At 49.2% G+C, this 19,815-nt stretch overlaps 1 protein-coding gene across 1 annotated transcript; it reads left to right on the top strand.

Annotated features, from left to right (window-relative positions):
* Positions 1–451: 451 nt before the first annotated feature.
* COQ7 (coenzyme Q7, hydroxylase) lies at positions 452–6,564 on the top strand. The gene is made up of 6 exons (XM_082064325.1): positions 452–582; positions 656–855; positions 1,249–1,363; positions 1,465–1,604; positions 4,869–4,937; positions 5,601–6,564. Exons 1-6 carry the CDS (start codon positions 510–512, stop codon positions 5,676–5,678), a joined length of 675 nt encoding a protein of 224 aa, XP_081920451.1. The 5' UTR covers positions 452–509; the 3' UTR covers positions 5,679–6,564.
* Positions 6,565–19,815: the final 13,251 nt, after the last annotated feature.

The following is a 19,815-nucleotide window of genomic DNA, read 5'->3' as shown; positions in this document are numbered from 1 at the left end:
TGTTCCCTTTATTCAGACGTTACGCTTAAGGATTTTCTGTACAGAATTGTGTTTTATTACTTGAAATTTGCAGCAGTGCCCTGTTAGTTAATGTGCTGTAATTCTTATGTAACGTTTTGTAATGTTTTCTGCCTTAATTTTACAGAAGTGAACATTCAATAAATGAATTTAAAAGAATAATCTGATTTTAAATAATAAGTGATTTTTAAAAGTAGTTTGCTGTTGTGCAAACGCCCGCCGGGGCGGGGCCTAAGGCCCCTCAGCTCTCCCGCCCTCAACGCGCGCCGCCGGGCACGTCACTAAGCCGACACCTAGCCCCGCCCCCGTTCCCATGGCAGCCAGGAGACGCCGGCCCTGACTGACAGCTACGCTGTCCAGTGAGGCCGCGCCGAGGAGCCAATCGGAATCGTGATAGGGCGGGCTGGCGGAGAGAGGCCGGCGCGGAGGCGGCGCGCCGTGATGACGTTTTGGCTGTGCGACGCGGTGGAGGAGGCGTCGGGGTCAGCGGGATGGCGGCGGGCGCGGCTGCAGCGGCAGCTCCGGCCGTGCGGCGCTCGCTGGGGCCTCTGCGCTGCGGGGCCGGTAGGGGCTCGGGCCGGCTCCCCGCCCCCTCCCTCCCGCTGGGCCGGGGTTCAGACCTTTGTCTCTCCGGCAGGTCCGCGGGGCAGGTGGCCCCTGCCCGCCGCTGGGGTTTCCCTCAGGCTCTGCAGCACGGGGCGGGTTCCGGGGGACATCAACAAGCCCGTCATCGAGCGCATCATCCGGGTGGACCACGCGGGGGAGTACGGGGCGAACCGCATCTATGCGGGACAGATGGCCGTGCTGGGCAGGTCGAGTGTGGGGCCCGTGATCCAGGTCAGTGCTGGTCGCTGCGTTTCTGTTCACTCGCGTGTGAAGCTGTGAGATCGCAGCTTTCCGTGGGAGGTTGCTGCCCGTCTTTTTCTGAGCGCTTAACACCGTGGGTTTATAAAGAGTGGTGGGCTGACTTGGTGAGGGGGTTGCCAATGCTACAGTCGCTGTGGGATTGTCACCAAGGCTTTTATTTTGCAAATGTTTTTATGTTGCCTGTTTATAACTATCCTCATCTGCCCCTCTTTATCCCTTCCTCGTTGTGATGACAATAGTGTTACCTCTGTAGTCAAGATGTGAGTGGCCTGTGCTCTCTTGGTTTCCTTTGCGTTTATTAGTTCTCTTGGAAATGTTTAATTTTTTGGTCTTATATGTCAGTGTGATCTGTCTCTCTTACAGCAAATGTGGAATCAAGAAAAAGACCACCTGAAAAAGTTCAATGACCTAATGGTTGCGTACAGAGTTCGACCTACTGTTTTATTGCCTTTTTGGAATGTAGCAGGCTTTGTTTTGGGTGAGTTTGTATTATTACTGTTGTTTTGTGAAGTCATCAGATGTGTACATTATTTGAATTACTTTAGATTTGATTGTTTGTGCACATTTGGTACCTCCCAGGGGCTGGAAGTGCTTTGCTGGGAAGGAAGGGAGCGATGGCCTGCACGGTGGCTGTGGAGGAGAGTATATCGGATCACTACAACAGCCAGATCAGAACTCTTGTGGAAAAAGATCCAGAAAAGTACAAAGAACTATTGCAGGTATTTAACTATGAGTTAAAGAGCAGTTTAATGAATTCATTGACTTAGCTAATGTGACTTTAGTCTCTTAAAATAATATACTTATAGAAGTGCAATGCTTATAGAATCCAATGGTGCCCTGGGCAGCATCCCCATAGCGTGGGCAGCAGGTTTGGGGGGATCCTGCCCCTGTGCCCCGCCCTGGTGAGACCCCCCGCAGTGCTGGGCCAGCTCTGGGTCCTCAGCACAGGACACACATGGACCTGCTGGAGAGGGGCCAGAGGAGCCCCAGGAATGACCCGAGGCTGGAACAGCTCTGCTGGGGGACAGGCTGAGAGAGTTGGGGTGTTCAGCTGCAGAAGAGAAGCTCCGGGGAGACCTTAGTGCACCTTTTTGGACTTAAAAGGGGCCAATAAGAAAGATGGGGACAGAGTTTTGAGCAGGGCCTGTTGTGACAGGACAAGGGGTGATGGTTTAAACTAAAGGAGGGAGATTCAGGCCGGACATGAGGAAGGAATTGTTGGCCCTGAGGGTGGTGAGAGCCTGGCCCAGGTTGGCCAGAGGTGGTGGATGAACCATCCCTGGAGACATCCCAGGCCAGGCTGGACGGGGCTCTGAGCAACCTGAGCTGGTGAAGATGTCCCTGTCATGGCAGGGGGGGCACTGGGGGAGCTCGGTACGTCCCTTCAGCCCAAACCATCCTGTGACTCTGTAAGTTACAGTAGAGCCCTTTTTGTTCTAACACTTAAAGTTCTGCTGACTTCAGCATTTTAAATTAAAGGGGTTTTTTTCCTTCAGCAGCACTACATTGATCAAGCACCAAAATGAAAATGTCTGTCAGATTAGCTTCAGTATCCTTTCAGTAATTCAGCATTTTCTTTTTGATAGGGAGAACTATGCTTTAATTTTGATTTGTTGTAATTTAAATAAAAGGTTTAGAAGGGAAACAAAAGGAGAAAATATGGTTACATATTAACATATTGTTTATACTTGATATGATTGTATAGTTAGAATATTTCTGTTGGAAGCAACCTACACAAATTATCTAGTCCAGCTGCCTGAGCAATTCAAAGCTGACCAAGTTATATCACATTATTAAGGGTGTTGTCCAGATGCGTCTTAAGCACTTACAGGCTTGGGGCATCAACCACATCTCTAGGAAGCCTGTTCCAGTGTTTGGCCACCCTGTTGGTACAGAAATGCTTCCTGATGCCCAGTGTAAACCTCCCCTGATGCAGCTTTGAGCTGTTCCCATGTGTCCTGTCCCTGAATCCTGGGGAGCAGAGCTCAGCACCTCCCTCTCCACATCCCCTCCTCAGGAAGCTGGAGAGCTCACCCCTCAGCCTCACAGAACCCCAGAGTGTCAGGGATGGGAAGGGACCTGGAAAGCTCATCCAGTGCAATCCCCCCATGGAGCAGGAACACCCAGATGAGGTTACACAGGAAGGTGTCCAGGCGGGTTGCAATGTCTGCACAGAAGGAGACTCCACAACCCCCCTGGGCAGCCTGGGCCAGGCTCTGCCACCCTCACCGGGAACAAGTTTCTTCTCATCTTTCAGTGGAACCTCCTCCAGTTTGAATCCATTGCTCCTTGTCCTGTCACTGGTTGTCACCGAGAAGAGCCTGGCTCCATCCTCCTGACACTCCCCCTTTCCATATTGATCCCCAGGAACGAGTCACCCCTCAGTCTCCTCTTGTCCAGCTCCAGAGCCCCAGCTCCCTCAGCCTTTCCTCACACGGGAGATGCTCCACTCCCTGCAGCATCTTGGTGGCTGCGCTGGACTCTCTCCAGCTGGAACTGAGGGGCCACAACTGGACACAATATTCCAGGTGTGGTCTCCCCAGGGCAGAGCAGAGGGGCAGGAGAACCTCTCTGACCTACTGACCACCCCCTTCTAACCCACCCCAGGTACCATTGGCTTCCTGGCCACAAGGGCCCAGTGCTGGCTCATGCTCATCCTACTGTCCCCAGGACCCCCAGGTCCCTTTCCCCTACACTGCTCTCCAACAGGTCATTCCCCAACTTATACTGGAACCTGGGGTTGTTCCTGCCCAGATTCAAGACTCTACACTTGCCCTTGTTCTATTTCATTAAATGTTTCCCTGCCCAACTCTCCAGCCTGTCCAGGTCTCTGATGGCAGCACAGCTTCCAGTGTCAGCCACTCCTCCCAGCTTGGTGTCACCAGCAAACTTGCCGACAGTGCAGTCTGTTCCCTCATCCAAGTCGTTGATGAATAGTGCTGTCCAAACCAGACAAGCCCTAAGTCCTCAGCCGCTTCTCACAGGACATTCCAGCCTGTCACCACCTTCCCTGCTCTCCTTCAAGCACCTTCACGTCCTTACGGGGCCGGCACTGCACACAGCAGCGCTGAGCACAGCAGGATCATCCCGATGCTTGAGCGGCTGGTCCTGCTGTGTTTGGCGTCCCCGCTTTGCCAGCGCTCACTGCTGGCTCGTCCCGCGCTGCTGTCGGCCAGCACCCTGCTCACCTTCCAGTCTTGAGCACTGTTTGGAGCACGTAAGGAGCTCACGTTTGTTAGCTCTGCAAGAAAATGATTTCCCAACTATTTAAGGTATCAAACTGGGACACGTTCCTGTAGGGTGTTTGTAGGAGACTGACCTGTTCACACGTGGAGCTTGTTTGTGCTGTTTGCCGGGAGCTTGCTGCCCGGGCCATGTCCTCATTTCCAGCTTTGCTGACCGTATATTCAGTTGTGCGCAGCTTAACGTGTAGCCAAAGCTGGTTACTCCAAACGTGTCCTCTTACAAAAATAGTACCTGAAGTAAGCCGGGCTGTGCTGGCGTGCACAAGGGAAATCCTGCTCCTGAAAATCAAGACTCTAAACTGAGAGGGCACGAAATACAGAGCAGCAAGGTTATTGTCAGCGTCAATGTGAGGAGGACTTGTGATGAAAGGAAAAGCCGTGTGAACCTGTTGGGTAGGGGCAGCGCGTGGGCATCTGTAAATGCTGAGCTCTTGATTAAGTGATCCTATAGCTTATAGGTTTTCTTCAAACAGTGATAAAGATAGTGATACATAAAACAGCAGTTTAGTTTTTAAAGACTTCTTTCAAAAATATTAAAAGAACTTTAGTTTTGGGGAATGTTGTAAATAATTCCCTTTTTTCTGAATTGGAGATTCAGGTCTTTGTGAAGGTTTTGAGAGGCCTGGGCCTCAGATGCCCATTGTGGTGCATGCAATGGTCAACAGCGTCTAGTTTTGTTTACTGGCTGCATTGATTTCTCTGCACAGCAAACTTACTAATCAAATGCTATTTTTAAAGATAATAAAGCAATTTCGGGATGATGAACTGGAGCACCATGACATTGGGCTCGAGCACGATGCAAAAGGGGTGAGTACAGTGTTGACTAATGGGCGCTGTTAACGAGGGTGTAGATGTGCTATTATCTTCCTCATCCAGTGACTGTGTAGTCCTTTGTTTGAGAAATAGAAAACACTTGATATTCCTTCCCAAATATGAATATGAGAAAACACTGTGTATTGTAGCTTTCATTTTTCTAGAAAACAATTGAATCTGTTGGCACTCATGTCAAGTGTCAAAGTGATGGTGTTTTCCTGAGAGGTGTCCTTTTACTTTAAGTTTAGATTAACTATTTTTGAAGACAAGGCTAAGAAGTGCTGCCCATACAGCTGGGAACTTGAGGCATTGTCTTGGTAGACAAACGCAACCACGTTAGGAAGCATGAAGTAGCAATTCTGTGCCGCCTTGGGTGCCCTATGGATAATGTGTGACTTCTCTCCTATTTTTTCCTATTGACTTACATTTGTAGATAAATGGAAACATTCTGCAAAGTTGGTAACTTTTAATTTACTTTTCTCTAGGGCAGATTAGACTACAAATACAGATGTTTATTGGTGTGTGGGTTTTTAGTTTGTGGTTTTGCTTTTGGTATTTGCTTGTTTTCTTTTTAAGGTGACCCTGTTCCCTACCACAATTTGGTTCAAACAAAACACATCATTAGATGTATGTAGTAATTTGTTCTTTGTTTTACAGGCACCAGCTTATTCAGTTTTGAAGACCGCTATACAACTTGGATGCAAAGCTGCAATATTTTTGTCAGAAAGAATTTAGGGATATTTTCAAGTTCTTGGCAATAAACTGTGGCACAGAAGTTTATGAAAATTGCAGAAGACTAATAGTTATTTTATTCAGCCTTTTAAAATTCTCTTCACTAAGCATGCAATTCAACTGTCCTTTGTCACATTGAGTACATGCATCAATATTAAAGTCAGTTGAGCTGAATAAGGATGGCAGAATTGGTTCCACAGGAACAAAACCTCCTTATTCAGAGACTGTTCACAAGGTGGCAGCAAAATATGTATGTATATAGATGATTTTTATATATATAATATGTGTGTATGTTTACAGACGCACACAAAAATGGTAAATACCTTCTCTGTTGCCTTCAAATTTATAGGTACTTGAAATAAACTGGAGCTCGTCAGCTCATTTTAAAATGGTTACTACTGACTAAGTGGGATATTTCTGAGTTGTATTTTCAGGGTAAGTAAGTGAAATACTATTTAGTATTTTCAGTCTGCCTTCAATAAAGATTGCTATTATAAGACCGTAATTTGAAAAGTTGTGGGTTTGGGGTTTTTTTGTTGTTTTTCTTCAGGCTCAATTCTGTATTCTTTCTTTAAGTAGAATCGTTCTTCCTTTGGCTTTTTTGGTTGTTGTTGTTGTATTTGGTTTTGGGGTGGTTTTGTTTGGTTGGTTATTTTTGGTTTGGTTTGGTTTTTTTTGTCCTGAGTGTGTGTGTAAGGAATTGATCCTGATATAAAGCAGGTGGGGAGAGCAACATGGAGCACCTGGGGAGTTGGACTTAATATTCTATTCAAGTTTCTCTTGCTTTACTTTTAGTCGTCAGTGGCTCTTGACCAGAGCTGCTCTTTCCCTGTGCTTTCTGCTGGCATCCTGGCACAGAGCAATAGAAATAAAGACAAAGTTGCCCGTGTCTGTTTGAATGGAGTCCAATCCAGTTGGCGGCCGGTCACAAGGTTTGTTCCCCAGGGCTCAGTACTGGAGCCAGTTCTGTTTAATCTCTTTATCGATGGTCTGGACGATGGGATCGAGTGCACCCTCAGTAAGTTTGGAGATGACACCAGGTTGGGTGGAGTGTTGATGTGCTGGAGGGTGGGAAGGCAACACAGAGGGATCTGGACCAGCTGGGTCGATGGGCTGAGACAATTGTCTGAGGTTCAACAAGGCCAAGGGCCGGGTCCTGCACTTGGGTCACAACAGCCCCATGAACGCTGCAGGCTGGGGAAGAGCGGCTGGAGAGTGCCTGGAGGAAAAGGAGCTGGGGGTGTTGGTGACATCAGCTGAACATGAACCAGCGTGTGCCCAGGTGGCCAAAAAGGCCACCAGCATCCTGGCTTGTATCAGGATTAGTGTGGCCCGCAGGACAAGGGAAGTGATTGTGCCACTGTACTCTGCACTGGTGAGGCCACACTTTGAATCCTGTGTTCAGTTTTGGGCCCCTCATCATAAGGACATTGAGGTGCTAGAGAGAGTGATGAAGCTGGTGAGGGGCTGGAGCACAAGTGTGATGGGAGCGGCTGAGGGACCTGGGGGGTTCAGCTGGAGAACAGGAGCTGAGGGGAGACCTTCTGATCTCTGAACTGCCTGAAAGGAGCTTGGAGCCAGGGGGGGTCGGGCTCTGCTCCCCAGGAACAAGCGCCAGGAGCAGAGGAAACGGCCTCAAGTTGCGCCAGGGGAGGTTGAGGTTGGATGTGGGGAACAATTTCTTCCCCAAAGGGCTGTGGGGCATTGGAACAGGCTGCCCAGGGCAGTGCTGGAGTCACCATCCTGGAGGGTTGGACAGACGGACATGAGGTTCTCGGGACATGGGGCAGTGCTGGGGTGGGTTATGGTTGGACTTGATGATCTTGAGGGTCTCTTCCAAACAAATGTTTCTATGATTCGCTGACTTGAGCAATTCTCTGAAAAAAAGTTATATTTAGCAGATTTCTTGACTTCATTTCCCTCAAACATTTGATCTGCTGGCATGTGGAAAATTCCCAGGTAATTTGGAGAAGAGAGGGATCAGCACAAAATAATAGTTTGTTAAAGTAGCCAACAGGGTAACAAGTGGTGTTGAAAGAACAAGCAGTGCAGTTGTGTAAGTCATGGACTTAAATAATTGAGTGAAAAGAGGAGAGAAGATTGATGAGTAGTGCATTGTGAAGTCTTTAATGACAGAGGCAGAATGGGGCAGCATCTTTTTAAAGTCCATTGTTGGGGGGCACAGCATGTGGTGACTCAAAGGTGGAAGTTGCACACCCACACGTAACTGGTGATATGAGCTGGAACCCAAGCTGGGCAGTTTCTGGGTCTCTGGGCCATGATATCAGGGTTGGATTCTGGACAAGGCACCTGTGGGTCTTTCCGGGGTGTGTGGCGCTCAGCCGGAGCCCAACGTTCTGCAGGGCAGGGGCTCCAGATCCTCTGATGCGTCTGCAGCTGTGGGACGTGCTGCTGGCACAGCTGTTCATGTGATCCTTCATCTGAGATGTGGGTGGCCTGCGAGGCCGTCACACGCTGCTCACTCGGGGCAACGGTATTTAAAAGACAACCCCCCGTTTTAATGGGTTCCGTTCGCCAAAGGCTGGGAACATCAACCCCCAGGCTGCGTGCGGTCAGCGCGGCGGCCGCGTCTGCAGCCGCTGGACGACTCACAGCCGGTTCTTTGTCTGTGGCAGCTGAGAACATCCCGCACATGAGCGGCCTGTCGGCCCCGCTGTCTGCGGCCGGGAGCGGGAAACCTGAGCCGGAGAGCAGCCCCGCGTGGTGCTCCTGACCAGCGCCTGCTCCTGCCCGCGGATGTCGGCCTGTTGCTGTGTGGGTGAGCCGTGCTGCCGCCCAGGGGCTCTGCATCTCCCTCCTCGCTCTCACTCTCTTATTTTGTTGTGGTCGTTTTACATAGAAAATAGAGCAGCTTTTCTTTTTTCTCATGCAAAAGGGTAATATTTTTGTTCAAGATCGTGTTTCAGCTTTTGGAAGAATACAAAAGGTGGTAGGAGGTTACAAAAGGTGTAGAGATGCCCAAGCGCTGTACAGAACTTCTGTTGCAAGGCCGCAGGGTTTTTCCTGTTGTTTCGAGGCAGAACTAAAGGTGGTTGATGCCAGCCATCCCATCAGGGGTTAAAGGGAGGCAGAGGCATGAGTATATAGCTCACACAACTCTGTTATCACAGCCATTCTTGAACTCTGGTCGTGTTGACAGAGGAAAGGGGACTTGGATCAGCCAGAAAGGCTGTAAAATGCTGCATTTTCAGAATGGGGTGATGAAAACGAAAGGGTCTTCACCTTGCCTTTGGCTTTTGGGGCTCCCTGCTAAACCATAAAGTAAGCGCCGCGCTGGCTCAGGCTGAGGAAAACCCAGCAAACTTTTGCAACAACCTCAGTATATTCGCATCCCTGGAAATTAACTATCTCCCTTTTAATCTAAAAATTCCAAGCCACTGATAAATGATGGTTTTAATATTTTATTGCTATTTTTAATACATCTGGTTAGGTCATTATGAAATGCATATATTTCCCCTTCGGTTATTTTATTACCCTTTTACTTGAAGGTAAAATGAAGACTTCTACTCCATACAGGAACATTACATTTTCAGGTGGCACAGATCAGCATGAACTTTTCACTTGAATGTTAACAGAACTCAGTTAAAGAAAAATGTAAAAAAGAATGATTTGGTAATTAAAAAAAAGCTAATTATGACAGATATATGGGAAAGTCTACTTAATTAAGTGGAAAAAATACTGTGGGCTAAGTTCTAGTTTTCCCATATGCACAGCTGTTATTCCTACAGGTGAAAATGCAAAAATACTCGTGTGTCATCCACAGTTTCACAGAACACCAGAATGTCAGGGATGGGAAGGGCCCTGGAAAGCTCATCCAGTGCAATCCCCCATGGAGCAGGAACACCCAGATGAGGTTACACAGGAAGGTGTCCAGGCGGGTTGCAATGTCTGCACAGAAGGAGACTCCACAACCTCCCTGGGCAGCCTGGGCCAGGCTCTGCCACCCGCACCGGGAACAAGTTTCTTCTCATCTTTCAGTGGAACCTCCTGTGTTCCAGTTTGCACCCATTGCCCCTTGTCCTGTCACTGGTTGTCACCAGAAGAGCCTGGCTCCATCCTCCTGACACTCCCCCTTTCCATATTGACCCCCATGAATGAGTCCCCCCTCAGTCTCCTCTTGTCCAGCTCCAGAGCCCCAGCTCCCTCAGCCTTTCCTCACACGGGAGATGCTCCGCTCCATCATCTTTGAAGGATGATGGTGGAAACTGAAACGCGCTCTGAAGAGCGGTGGCCCATCGGTACCGGCTCTGGACAGGCACCCGTGGTGCACGGTGTGCGGGGCTGTGCCTGTCGTGTCCCAGGTCCTGCTGCCGCTGCCCGGACGGACAGACAGACATCCCGTCCACATGGCTGAGACCAAGGTGATGCTGACAAGCTGAAAGGATTTATGCCACCAGTTATGGAAAATGGGGCTTGTAAGCTGTTTGGCAGAGAGCTAAGTCATTGCCAGCGAAGATAAATATTACAGATCGAAGGAATATCAGATGTAATGGGCTTGAGCTTTGTCTGGAGTAAATCTGTGTAGCTCACTTGAGCATAATAAAGGTAGGCTTGTTACAGATCATGCCACACCATTCTTTGGCTGGGCATGATATGGATTGTACCTCCCTATTTTTTCTTGGTGTTTAAAGGGTTACTGAATCTGAACAGTCCCTTGTGCCTCGGCTTTAGGGGCGATATCATTTCAAATGGCTGCCAGTCATTTTTTTGTCACTACCTTGAAAGTTTTGGTATGTCACTTGTATTGAATTCTGTACATATTTTCAGCTCGAGGAGCTTAAACAGATAAGTAAAAAACATTGGCCGGTTAAAAGAATGAATTTGTGCGATAAGGGAGGAGATTGCGTAAAGGTACCATTTTTCTACTTGTTAATTCGGTTTCCCCAGAGTGACTGAGACGAACAACCCGAGTGTCAGCAGCCTGGCAGCTGCACGCCCAGAACTCAGTTGGCTTTGAAGAAAGCTTGTTGGTACTTATATTCAGAGTTGAGGGGCTGATCTGCCGTTAAGTGAATTAACAGTTAATTGGAACAGGTTCAGCGGGCAACAGATCTCTAAAACAACTTGACTGCATTAAAAGGAAATTCGGGTCATTGTTCTGTGCTTTCCATAACTGCAGCCTCCTGTCGACTGGGGTTTTTTGAGAAGTACCACCTGTATCACAGTTTTACAGAGCAGAACCCAGACCTAAGCAGACCGGAGCCTGACACCTCTTTGCATCCAGTAATGCAGCTCGTGGCAGTGTCTCATCCTGCTGAGATGCAGATTAACAGAGATACCCATGCTGAGATTAAAAAATATTATCTTTTTTGTGCTAAATATCTTTGTTTCAAAAATGAAGGCTCCCCCCGGCCCCCAAGGTCCATCCTAAACCTTCCGAGACTGTGGTTGCTGCTGCTTGTTATGTCACAGGGAAGAGTTTGGTTTCACTGTCTTGGTAACTATTCTTCGAGTAGTTTTAGTGGGGTTGAGCCGTTCAGCTGCACTTGCAGAACAATCTCACCGGTGGTTTTAAATCCTGCTGCTGCTCTTTTGCTGGATAAAACCAGTTGCAAACGGTGATGTCTGCACATTTTCAGCAGGTACCAGGAGTGCTGTGCAGCTGGTGAGGGCACCCGGGAGGTTTGACTCCTCTCAAATTGTATTTCCAGTGTATTTCTGCCACACACTTGCCAGGTGGCCACAGGCAAAATGCTAAAGCCTCACAACAAGTTTAGCCTGGAGCATGCAATTATCTCTGTTGCTCGTGGGCTTAGAGCTAAGCGTAAGCTTACATCTCTAGTAGACTTGCACCCAGTAGGTTTCTATTAATCCAGGCCTAAAGCAAAGCCCTTTTCCCCCAGGAATGCCGCGGGCTGGTTGAGACATGTTAAACACAACGGCATCACCCCCAGGGGAGCTAAGAAGTAAGATCACCTAAGAACTAAGATCACCCTGTTCTTGCTTCCTGGTGTCCGCATCCATCACCGAGCCCTGTGCTGAAGAGCGGCCTGGGGAGCGGTGACAACCAGTGACAGGACAAGGGCAATGGGTGCAAACTGGAACACAGGAGGTTCCACTGAAAGATTAGAAGAAACTTGTTCCCAGTGAGGGTGGCAGAGCCTGGCCCAGGCTGCCCAGGGGGGTTGTGGAGTCTCCTGTGCAGACATTGCAACCCGCCTGGACACCTTCCTGTGTAACCTCATCTGGGTGTTCCTGCTCCATGGGGGATTGCACGGGATGAGCTTTCCAGGGCCCTTCCAACCCCTGACACTCTGGGGTTCTGTGAGCACGGCAGCAGAGGCGGCGCTGGGGCCGGGGCGCGTGTCTCTACTCTGTAGGGCTGTGTTGTTCCGGTGCGTCCCCATCAGCCACGGTGTTCCCAGAAATGGAACCAGCCGGCAGGGCTGTGTCCCTGCAGGGTGCAGAGCTGCCACTCTCTCGCAACGCGCGGCTCCTGACCTGGCACGGAGGACAGAAGCATCCAGTGACCACACTGGCAGCCTCTCGTGCTGTTTGTTTTAGTCTCCAGAACTGCAGAATAGCAAGATTATTTCTGGCACTGGGAGTGCTTTTCTGTTGTATTTGCCGCTGCTGCTCAGCCACCTGCTGGGCCCTGCGACTGGAAGTTTTTGTGATGCATTTTGATGGTGAGCTCTGACAGCTGCATTTTAGCAAGCTGTCATGAATTTCTACCAAGTTTGTGGCTTGAGGGCAGCTGTATAGTCAGAGGCTGCTAACTGTGTATGCAAATAGCTAAAACATTTAGTGGAGTCGAAACCGTTTGCTTCGAGAAGACAGACGGGCACTGCAAGTGCAAGTCTACTAGAGATGTAAGTTTACACTTAGCTCTAAGCCCACGAGCAACAGCAATAATTGCATGCTCCACGCTAAACTTGTGAGGCTTTAGCAATTTGCCTGTGGCCACCTGGCAAGTGTGTGGCAGAAATACACTGGAAATACAATTTGAGAGGAGTCGAACCTCCCGGGTGCCCTCACCAACTGCACAGCACTCCTGGTACCTGCTGAAAATGTGCAGACATCACCGTTTGCAACTGGTTTTATCCATCAAAAGAGCAGCAGCAGGATTTAAAACCACCGGTGAGATTGTTGTGCAAGTGCAGCTGAACGGCTCAACTGCAGCCCTGACCTGGGAGCTAAGGGCTGGCGATGGATGAGGAGCTGTCTTCAGCTCTTGTCAGCCCCCATTGTTCTGGCTTTGGCAGGAAAAATGCACTTTACTTGAAGACTACAAAGGTGACTGAATTGTTATGATTTAAAGAAAAATGTAACAATTGTCTGCTTTTCAATTCTTCCCACCCAAACATCGCAGCATTACTTGTTAATGAGAAATAATTACATCTCAATTTTAAATGGTAGAAGTGCTGTTGTTTACATAAACTGTGCAAACTGAGTAGGACATCAGGCATATGTTTAGCAGGATAGTGCATGAGAAATGAGTTCCCTTTTCTCCGGGAGCTCAGCCTTGCAAAGGACGATGACAGATACATGTGTTTGCAGACAGACTCTAGAGCTGGTTCTATTTGCTGATCATTTGTCATAACCGCGGAGACTTGTAGCACAATGTACTACACATGCTCCTCTCCAGCAGATGTGGCACCAACCCTCGTGCTCTCTGCATGTTTCAGGTTGGTGACCAGTGAAAGGATTTATCCTGGGGAGCTGGTACGAGTGACCCTGAGCCTTCCTGTGCCTTGTTGCAGCGCATCTGGAATATTGTGTCCAGTTGTGGCCCCTCAGTTCCAGCAGGACAGGGAACTGCTGGAGAGAGTCCAGCGCAGCCACCAAGATGCTGCAGGGAGTGGAGCATCTCCCGTGTGAGGAAAGGCTGAGGGAGCTGGGGCTCTGGAGCTGGACAAGAGGACACTGAGGGGGGACTCATTCCTGGGATCAATATGGAAAGGGGGAGTGTCAGGAGGATGGAGCCAGGCTCTTCTGGTGACAACCAGTGACAGGACAAGGGGCAATGGGTGCAAACTGGAACACAGGAGGTTCCACTGAAAGATGAGAAGAAACTTGTTCCCGGTGCGGGTGGCAGAGCCTGGCCCAGGCTGCCCAGGGGGTTGTGGAGTCTCCTTCTGTGCAGACATTGCAACCCGCCTGGACACCTTCCTGTGTAACCTCATCTGGGTGTTCCTGCTCCATGGGGGGATTGCACTGGATGAGCTTTCCAGGGCCCTTCAACCCCTGACACTCTGGGGTTCTGTGAAAAATCCCAGATGGAGCAGGTGGAGTTTTCATCTCTCATTGCTGGTGATTCAGAACTGCTGGGTTGGCCGCCTGAGCCCACCCCGGGCACCGCTGGGGTGTGAACCTGCAGAAGCACTAAGATACAAACGCTTACATGGAGCTGTTGCTTTGAGGTCACCTGTGAAGTGACCTGCGGCTTCAGTATTTCTTTGCAATTGACTCATCCTTCTCCATAGACTTCGTGTCATTCAGAGATAACCTTTTTCACCACTCACAGTGGCGAAAGACCTGTGTCTTGTTTTCAGTTACTTTCCTATTAATAACAAAACCCATTGTTATATTTTTCCCTCCTTTTATCTTTCCCGCACTTACCAAAACACAAGTGATACTGATACAGCCTTTGTTTTCAGAAGACGTGTTGTAATACACCCTCTGTATGTCACCTTGTTCCAGGCTGAGCTGTAGTGAGTAAAGAATAATCAGCACATCTCTCTCATACACTTGTCTTTCTGATTTATTGGGGAAATAAAAAGTTCACTTACCAAGTCTTATTGTCACACCCGAGAGAAACTAACAGAACAAATCACATATGTGAGCCGCACCTGTTAGGTATAAACATACCAAGAGAAGGTGATAGAGGAGATTTCCCAGAGAATATCTGTATGTGTTGTAAACCGAATGATAACTCTTGCTCCAGCTGGCAATTATTACGTTACACACTGCTCTTACTCAATATTCACCCTGTTTTTCTCACATATTAATTTGCTTCTCATGTAAACAGTCAACAATCTGAAATTGCTACGACATGCCCTCATGGATTTGATTCAGTAGCTGTCTTGCTTCTTTCAGTTATTGTTAAAGAAAGAACCCGAAGTTGATCAAAGTCCATTTGGTCTCTGGAGCTGGACCCATGTCCCCTCGTCTCGCCCCTTTCCTTAGGTTGTGTGCTCTGAAGTTTCAGAAGTTGTACCCACCACCCATCTGTATTTGCTGTAAGTCAAACAGCTTCTAGAATGGATTTTAGGTGTTTCATTTTTATTTACTTTGCTGGCCATAAGCTGGGTCTGGTTGTTCTGTGGGCTTTGCTCTCCTTGGCTTCTAAAGTCATTTTATAAAGCGTTGGTGATTTGAAACATCAGGTCATTGGGCGAGTATGGCTGTGCCCCTTATCCAGCAGTGCTCTGTTTTGGGGGGTTACAGAAAGAATTAAACTCTTGTGCTGAAGGTAACAAATTGCAAATACAAGTATTACCATGACAATCAGGTTCGATTATTGATGGGTGGCTGAAAGTATCTATGCAAACGCACATGAGCGTGTGCCTCTTAGCAACACTGTGTGTCTGTCGAGCCGAGGAACGGGGAACGTGAATTTACTCAGAGTGTTGGCCGAGAGGAGCTGCTGTGTCCCCCGAGATCAGTAGCGGTGAGTCGTGTTCAGGTGTGGGCTGTCTGTGCCTGGGTAGGTGACCAGTCAGAGAATAGAAATCATAGAATTATAGAATGCCCTGAAGTGCTGGTTTGCCTGAGAATGAGTTAATTTTCTTAGTGCAGTTAGAAACCTTTATTTTTCATAGCTAGCACAGTTTGGACTTAGTTTGAGAACAAGAGATAACAGCCCAGCACAGAGTTAATGTCTTTAATTGCTCTGGTCTGAGAGCCAAGGACACTCTGAGCTCTGCCCACAGGTGTGAGGCAGCGAGGAAGGGGACGGATGGACAGAGCTGGATGGACACCAGACCAAGCAATGAGAGTGTTCCAGCCCATTGGTGTCAGGCTCCGTATTTAAGAAAAGCCGGGACCTTCGGGGTCGCTGTCTGTCTCTCTCTCGCTCTCTTCGGGCGTTCTCGCTCTTGCTTGCTCTGGGGTGCAGCCGGGGGAGTTTGGGTCGGGACGTTTCATTCGGCCTTTTGCCGTTTTGCAGAGGCCTCTGAGCCTTTCTGCCTTTTTCCTCTCTTTTCTCTTGCTGGGATCGGCTGTGGGACCAGGTGCTGTTTTCCTGGGACTGGCTGCTCAGTGTGTTCATGAGGAATTGCCTTGAGTAGCTTTTCTTTCTATTTTACATATATATTTACTTGCAGTGTATTAGTATTTTGTTATTTTATTAAACTGTGTTTATATCAATTCAAGTTTCTCCTTTCCCTTTTGATTCTCTCCCTATTGGGGGATGTGAAGGGGTGAGTGAGTGGCTGTGTGGTTGTATTGCCAGCTCGGGTTAAACCACGGCACCTGAGTTGGGAGGGACCCCCAAGGCTCATGGAGTCCAACTGCTGTCCGTGCACAGGACACCCCACAGGTCACCCCGTGTGTCTGAGGACGTTGTCCAGTCTCTTGTTGAACACTGTCAGGTTGGGGCCGTGACCCCTCCCTGGGGACCCTGTTCAGTGTCCAGCACCTCTGGTGAAGAACCTTTTCCTCATGTCCCACTGACCCTCCCTGGCACATCTTCTGCCATTCCCTGGGCTCTGTCACTGTCACAGAGCAGAGCTCAGCCTGCCCCTCCTGCTCCTGCTGAGGAACCTGCAGCCCATGAGCTCTGCCCTGTTCAGGTGTGTTTTGGCCTGGCCCACCTTTTGCTGATGTTTGAAGATGAAAGCTGAGTTATGTTTGTCTCTGCCTGCTCTCCTCCCTTCTTTGCTCAAGGGACAGGGAGCACTGGACTCACTGACGGTTTGGGAGACACCAATTCCTTGCACAAACACCTGCCTTCAATTAATCTTATGTTATTATCAATTTAGTTTTCTACTCAGGGAGCTAAATCGGCGCTGTAGCACATGTGCAGCTGTGCATGCAGCACGAACTACAAATCACAGAGGATACTGGAGGCAAATCGTGTCCAAGAAACCCACTGGTTCAAAATTGCTCATTCAAAGTATGTGGTGGACGGCTTCAAGTAAGATAGATCTCCAAAAGTCCATGAATGATTCATTAAAACAAGGAAAATAAATCTAATGAACCATTCAATCATCATGAATAATTCATTGTACTCTAATATGTTTAGGAGTGATATTTAGAATATATTTCCTAGGCTTATAATTCATAAACTTGACAAAAATACTTATCTAGAAAGAGGGTATATTATTTATTCCAGAGCCAAAGGCTGGTACTGAAATCTCTTAGTGAGTTCAGATGCAGCCTCTGGCATTTCATACTTCTAAAACGACTAAAAATCTTCCTGCAGAGATGAGTTGTTAAAGCTCCTGTCAGATCAGATCCCAGAAAAGCTGTAACCACAGCAGAGCGAAAGGTATGGAAAGGTATGGAAATTGCAAGTGTGGGACTTTCAATATCAAAGTGCTCTCAGAGGGAGACTGAAATTTGTTCAGCCTGAAGCGTCTCTCGCCGAGCCCCTGTCATCCGTCACGCCGCGGCAGCAAACAGAGCGGGGAGATGGGAGGGGAACAATGTGTTCGTACAGGGACAATGGTGTGACATTTAGAGAGCTGTGATCCCAGCAGAAGCCTTGGGTTTGGGTTGGTAACCACTCCTCTTTATTTTTCAGTTCAAGCTTTCCATTCTTCAACACGTTTCACTTCAACACGTGCTGTGTGGCCTTGTACTGCCCCGTGCTTCCTCCAGTACTGATGTCCTCCTTTCGTTATGAGCATGTTCTTCTCCATTCAGGGAGGACCCAGACACAGCGGTCCCAGAGGCAGCGGTGACTCTGCTGCCAGGGAAGGTGGCAGCTCTGGGCACCGCAACATGACCCCGATGCTGATGAGAATCCAAAGGGGCCTCACGTCAGCAGAGACGGGGCACGGGCGGCTGCTGAGGAGGACATCTTGGCATCTTCCTTGCTCCTCTGGAAGGTGTCCTCATGTCCCGTCTGCAGAACCTCCTGGTGGTTTGTCTGAATGCTGTAGAAGCCCCCAGTGAGGGATCCACTCCTTCGCAACAGCAGGATCTCAGCCAGGTGGGGGACGTGTCCCTTCCCACTGCTGCCAAGACAGAGAAGAACAACCTTTTGCATTCACCATTCTCCTCCCGTTTGCAGGTGCCACTCCAGAGATGGCAAAGCGAACAGGAGACACAACATGTTCCTGGTGGTAAAGTAAGAAATAAAATGCAGCCGTGAACCAACTGGTTGTAAAGGCAGTTTGGGCTTGAGCTCAGTCTCCCTTAGGTGAGGCTTTATGGTTCCTGTTGCTTCAGTGGGTTTGCTTTTCATTTGTATCTGTATGAGCTGGGAAGGATGACTCATATTTTACAGTTCCAGGTAGCAAATATGATGCCTTCTGTATAGTAAACTAAAAAAATAGATTTAAATTTAATTAGGTAGGACATGAAAGATGATCCTACCTCTAGTCAAGGGGTTGGCACTGTAATAATAAGGAAACCTATGATAGCAGATGTAAAAGTAGCTGGCATTTGATGAGCTTGTCTGACTGGCCTTAAACAAAGAGGGGTATATGCTGCACTTGCTGTCTTGCTAATGAAGTAATTGTCTTGCTTTGCATCGATCTGTGGAATGTTTAATCTTAGTTAAAGGGTTGGGGCCTGAGGAATCAATGTGGAGGGATGCTGGGAAGAGATTGGGTTTATCCTTCCTGGCGGGATTTGGGGCTGTAACACTGGTCCCCTCATGGGGCAGCCAAGCAGGGAAAGAGTTTCCACTGAAGCAGGAAGGTTACGTGAGTGAGGCTGACTTTTAGTCATGATTTAAACAACGGTATGTGTGTGGGCTGGTGTCCCTGGGGTGGTGCTTCCTGCTGTGGGTGCTGCTAGCTGGGGTTTCACAGAACCCCAGAATGTCAGGGGTTGGAAGGGCCCTGGAAAGCTCATCCAGTGCAATCCCCCCATGGAGCAGGAACACCCAGATGAGGTTACACAGGAAGGTGTCCAGGCGGGTTGCAATGTCTGCACAGAAGGAGACTCCACAACCCCCCTGGGCAGCCTGGGCCAGGCTCTGACACCCGCACCGGGAACAAGTTTCTTCTCATCTTTCAGTGGAACCTCCTGCGTTCCAGTTTGCACCCATTGCCCCTTGTCCTGTCACTGGTTGTCACCAGAAGAGCCTGGCTCCATCCTCCTGACACTCCCCCTTTCCATATTGATCCCCAGGAATGAGTCCCCCCTCAGTCTCCTCTTGTCCAGCTCCAGAGCCCCAGCTCCCTCAGCCTTTCCTCACACGGGAGATGCTCCACTCCCTGCAGCATCTTGGTGGCTGCGCTGGACTCTCTCCAGCAGTTCCCTGTCCTGCTGGAACTGAGGGGCCACAACTGGACACAAGATTCCAGGTGTGGTCTCCCCAGGGCAGAGTAGAGGGGCAGGAGAACCTCTCTGACCTACTGACCACCCCCCTAGGACAAGGCTTCCTGGAGCTCCTGCTGCCCCCAGCCCCGCAGAGTGGGTGCCGTGAGCTGGAACATCACCTTTTCCCACCCGAGTTGCCAAGTGCTGCTGAACTGGTTTGCCTGAACTGATCCTCCCTCACACAGGTTTCCTCCCAGGCTGTTTTTTCCCTCATTTTCCCAGGGTGGGTGATCCAGCCCAGGCTCATTAGGAAGAGTGTCACCTGAGCCAGGATCATCTCATTATTTGAGGCCGTAAGCTGATAACAGAGCTCATTCCCTGTTGTGCGCTCACCTTTGATTCTCCGTGCTGTGTCTCATCGCTTCGTGCCCGAGTTTCATCTTTGCCGCTGGCTGCTGCAGGGGATTTGTGAGGCACAAAGCCCCTTCTCTGAGGGTGTGGGAAACTCAGGGATACAGGAACCAAAAGCCCCACGGGGCCGCGCAGGCTCAGGGTCCCGGCCGGGACCCGGTAAGGACGGACATGGATGGGGTGGCTGCTGTCGCTGCTCTGAAAAGCCACCAGGGACACAGTCCCAGTGGAGAGCTGTGGGATGAGCCGGGGGTCTCTTCTCTAACTCCCTGGCGTGGGTTTATGAAAAACAGAAGCTTTTACATTAATTTTTGTTGCGGTTATGGCG

This window comes from Streptopelia decaocto (genome assembly GCF_964273445.1).
Source record: "Streptopelia decaocto genome assembly, chromosome: 13".
Taxonomy (NCBI): Eukaryota; Metazoa; Chordata; class Aves; order Columbiformes; family Columbidae; genus Streptopelia; species Streptopelia decaocto.
Note: the sequence above shows the minus strand (reverse complement) of the source record. Positions and strands in the feature narration are given on the sequence as shown.

Bases quoted from the DNA above. Each gene is read 5' to 3' on its own strand.
- COQ7 (XM_082064325.1), top strand. From the start codon at position 510: ATGGCGGCGGGCGCGGCTGCAGCGGCAGCTCCGGCCGTGCGGCGCTCG. The intron at 583-655 runs GTAGGGGCTCGG...TCTCTCCGGCAG, and splicing joins GCCTCTGCGCTGCGGGGCCG to GTCCGCGGGGCAGGTGGCCC. The intron at 1,605-4,868 runs GTATTTAACTAT...CTATTTTTAAAG, and splicing joins AGTACAAAGAACTATTGCAG to ATAATAAAGCAATTTCGGGA.